The following is a 4418-nucleotide window of genomic DNA, read 5'->3' as shown; positions in this document are numbered from 1 at the left end:
ATTCCCGAAGCAGCGTGGGAAATAGGGCCACTCGCTACGGCAACAGGGTCCCGCTGCGGTCGAATCCCGAAGAAAGAAATGAAGTTCTGCTCGAGGTAAAAATCAGCTACACCACCTAGTGTTCTCGTCTCCGGTTCCGACGTCATATCGGCCCTCGGAAAGGCCCATGATAGTATCGCAGCCCCAAGGGAAGTAACCGTCGTGTCAATGGGTGGGTATAGAGCCCCACGACGTCTGGAGGAGGATCAGGATGAGCGCAACATTTTCAGGCCTCCCCGTGCTACAGCTGATTGTTGGTTTCTGGTGGACCTTCCAAACGTGGTGTTCTTCTAGCTAGGGACGGAAGGTCAAGAGGCTACCGCACCAGGGAGAAGCTTAAATAACGCACCTACACCGCATGACATACGCACCAAGTTTTCGCCTGTGAATATTACGATTACCGCGCTGAGTCCCGCATTTGCCGCACGAGAGGAAAAAAAGAGCAGCATAGTGCATAAGTCTCGCTACTCTCCGTCAACACTAAAGTGCCCGACGGCTGACGAGTCGCCCCGAATCTCACCGCAAAAATCACGTGTGATGGATGACCAATGATATTGCCTAATTGTTCTCCCCACCATACCGGAGGACAAGGAAGAGAAGAACCACCGACTGCGAGGATCAAGATCAAGTTCGATTCCTTCTTCTGTGTTCAGCTAGCATCAACTCCGGACGTTTTCCTTTACCGCCGAGTTACCGCTATCACTTCATTTATCTATCCGTTATCTATCTGTTTTTCTCTTATGCCTTTTTCCACTCTAATATCTCTGCATTTAAGGTATGGTCTATTACTCTGGTACTTCGAAATCCGAAGTTTCCTGGAAGAATATTTTATTGTGTAGCGTGCCGCCTACGGGCCACGTGATTTGGTTTATTTCTCTCTGAAATTCCAAAGAGCGACTTCGTGATTCTCTGAAAATATCTTTACTTTTGATCTATTTCCGTAAATACCATCTAAATATCGTTGCTTATCTTTGTACATTTTCGCTAATTTAATCAGAACCCTACCGCATGCTATAGTAGTTTTCATATTGAATAATGCCCTGATTTTTACACGAATTTCATTACTGAATCGCTGTGCATGGTAGAATCAAGTATCTTAGGAAGTGTCACGGTTGAACTCCCAGGGGTTAATACCGTTTTGGCTGAACGCAGTTGCATTAGAATAAGTTAGAATTACGATATTTTTAGGCCTTCCGCAATATTTCCGCTCACCGCTGTGAATTTCGCGGCGAATATCGCCGTCAGTTCCACATCTCAGCCCTCTGCCGAGCATACCTCCTATCGTTGCATTACCGCTGTACTTACTGCCTAAAAACTGTTACTGCTATTCATGACTGTCATGCCCTGCTAATGATTGTCACTACCATTCCGCTGTAAATCACCGCTAGATATTGTAATACACGGGAGAAATCTCATTGAAGGAGTTTTCCGTTGTTTGGAGTTAATCATTTTTGCCGCATGCAAACCTTGTAAATTTAGCACTTCACAGACCAGCCCCTCTACCATGTCCTCGGTTCAATTGAGCTAGCTGTGTCCGTCGTCCATCGGCACTCCTATGCTGAGTAATTCGATTTATCTTTGATTTCGTATCGTTGAATTTGTTAGTTCTTTTAGTTTATTTGTTCGATCGAAGTCTTTAAGAAACGACGCATTCGCTTCCGGCGCTCAACAATCCGTTCGTCGACGCCATAGGGTAACGGGTTGGAAGATTCTGACTAATATTGAAATCATAAAATATTAAAATAGGGCGTGTATCATGTTTCACTACCGTCATAGAAGTGTTCGTATATCTTTGCTACCATAGATATGTTTGATGTATCTAGATCACTACTAAGCTGTATACTTTCAAAATATGGTGCATTCTTGAGAGAAGGAATATGTAAATTTTCAATTTCAATGGTATTTTAACCCCTTAACCTACGATTTAGATTCGAAGATGTTGGGCCGAAATTGTATACAAGTTCGCGCAGCGTTCGGGACGTTCGCACGACTTGGGTACACGCCGATCCGGGCAATTGTAAACATGACGGACATCGCCCGTGGTAGAGCGGTCGCGGTTTGTAGATAGCACAGACAAGACTCGTGATGTATTTCTATCATCTCTTCGTATCGTAATTAGTTTCCAGTCGTTCTTGATCGCATTCGCACGTCGAAATTTACGTTCATAAATTCTAGAGAAGCAAACCCACAAGATGTTCTCTAGAAAAAGATTTTGTGATGAAGATAGTGAGAATTGTGCTATTAATTTTGCTAATGAAAGTGACAGTAGTGACGAAATATGTAAATTTCGAAGAAAGTATAGGCGAATAATTGTTGATGATACATCCGATGACGATCAACTACCAGAGTCCTGGGTTTGGAACGAAAGAAGAAATAGTCCAAAAATCTGGGACTATACAATGACTCCTGGCATAAGCGAGGCAGCCTTATGTCAATTAGGAGGAAGTAGAGGAGAATTTGATACATTTAATCTAACATTTGATGATATATTTTGGAACAATATTGTGACTGAAACAAATCAGTATGCAAATCAACTACGAGAAAATCCACATACAAGACGAAAAATTGACGAAACCTGGTTTCCTGTAGACTCTACCGAAATTAAAAGATATTTTGCATTGACGATAATAATGGCACAGATAAAGAAACCAAGAATCCAAATGAATTGGTCGAAGAGGGCTGTTATCGAAACACCTATATTTAGAAAATCAATGCCTTTGAAGAGATATCTACAAATTACAAGGTTCTTGCATTTTTCAAACAATAATCTTGTTGCCAATACAGATAAATTGAAGAAAGTTAGACCTGTGATTAATTTTTTGAACCAAAAATTTAAAGAACTGTATATAATGAAAAAAGACATTTCTATTGATGAATCTCTTATGAAATTCAGGGGGCGTTTATCTTATAAGCAATTCAACCCATCCAAAAGGGCAAGGTTTGGCGTAAAATTTTATAAATTATGTGAGTCCGATTCCGGATATTGTTACGAATTTAAAATATATACCGGCAACGATAAAATAAACTGTAAAGATAGCGCTTCAGAAAGTGTTGTGAAAGAGCTTTCTGAGTCAGTGCTGCACAGGGGTCACACTTTGTACATAGACAGTTGGTATTCTTCCCCAAAATTATTTATGATATTATCACATAAATACAAAACAAATGTAATTGGCACAGTACGTTCCAATAGGAAGAATATGCCAAAAGATTTGTGCAGTGTAAAATTAAAAAGGGGGGAGTACGTAATAAGAAGCTGCAACCGAGTACTCGCACTGAAATGGAGAGACAAGCGAGATGTTTATATGATGTCGACAAAACATGAAACAGCCGAAATGACTTCGCAAGGATCCAAACGCACTCTAAAGCCAAACTGTATTACAGAGTACAACAAGGGAATGAATGGAATTGATCTCCAAGATCAAATATTAGCATGTTTTCCAATAATGAGGAAATACATGAAAGGATACAAAAAAATTTTTTTTTATCTCTTTGATATTGGCCTGTTTAATTCTTACATCTTATGGAAAAAACTGAATGATGGAAAGAAACAATGTTATGTCGATTATAAGATCAACATAGCCGAATCTCTACTGAAGAAAATGCCAAAACCGATTTATAAAGAACGAGGCGTATTATCTTCCGGAGATGCGCCAGACAGACTTTGCGCGAAGGAATGGGCGCATTTTCCAAAGCACATTGATCCAACACCCTCTAAATTAAGACCGTCAAAACGTTGTACAGTTTGTCACAAAAATAAAAAACGGAAAGAAACAACGTGGGAGTGTAAAAAGTGTAAAGTTCCGTTACATGTACCAGAATGCTTCGAAAGATATCATACCGTTACAGATTACTAATTTTGTATTTTGGAGTTTTGTATAAATAAATATTTTGTAATACTTGCGCCTACCACAATTATTGCATCAGACTGTAAATGCGTATCAAATATTCCACGTAATATTTACATCGGGCCCGATCACCGTCCGCGGGCTATGCCCGTAATATTTACTTCTGGCCCAATCACCGTACGCGGGCTATGCCCGTAAAATTCGGGTTTGGCCCAACCATCGTACGCGGGCTATGCCCGTCATTGTAGGTTAAGGGGTTAATAGAATCTTGAGATACGGTGTGACAAGGAGTTTGAGTAGTATTGCAGTATAGGTAGATATATTGATTGCAACGTGTTTTCTTCATGTTTATACTTAGGGTCTAGTGAACTCTTTTACATTATTTGAGTACAACGTTTTAGAAAAGAGAAAACTTAGATCAATAACATATCTGTGATGAAATTAATACTGTAAAATGTGCTTTTTCAACTTATATCGTATTTCTGGGTTCAAAGTCTAAAATTTTCATACATATTTTTTTTCAATTACGAATCG

The 4418-nt window shown here is 39.9% G+C and overlaps 1 protein-coding gene across 1 annotated transcript; it reads left to right on the top strand.

Annotated features, from left to right (window-relative positions):
- The first annotated feature begins 1945 nt into the window (after positions 1–1945).
- On the top strand, positions 1946–3935 carry LOC112694888 (piggyBac transposable element-derived protein 4-like). Its single transcript, XM_048659044.1, has one exon. It carries the CDS (start codon positions 2232–2234, stop codon positions 3891–3893), a length of 1662 nt encoding a protein of 553 aa, XP_048515001.1. The 5' UTR covers positions 1946–2231; the 3' UTR covers positions 3894–3935.
- The last annotated feature ends 483 nt before the right edge of the window (positions 3936–4418 follow it).

This window comes from Athalia rosae, chromosome 7, assembly GCF_917208135.1.
Source record: "Athalia rosae chromosome 7, iyAthRosa1.1, whole genome shotgun sequence".
In the NCBI taxonomy this organism is placed as follows: domain Eukaryota; kingdom Metazoa; phylum Arthropoda; class Insecta; order Hymenoptera; family Athaliidae; genus Athalia; species Athalia rosae.
The sequence above is the reverse complement of the archived record's forward strand: the minus strand, read 5'-3'. Positions and strand labels throughout refer to the sequence as shown.

What these genes read in the sequence shown, in the direction of transcription:
- LOC112694888 (XM_048659044.1), top strand. Translation starts at nt 2,232, where the DNA reads ATGTTCTCTAGAAAAAGATTTTGTGATGAAGATAGTGAGAATTGTGCT.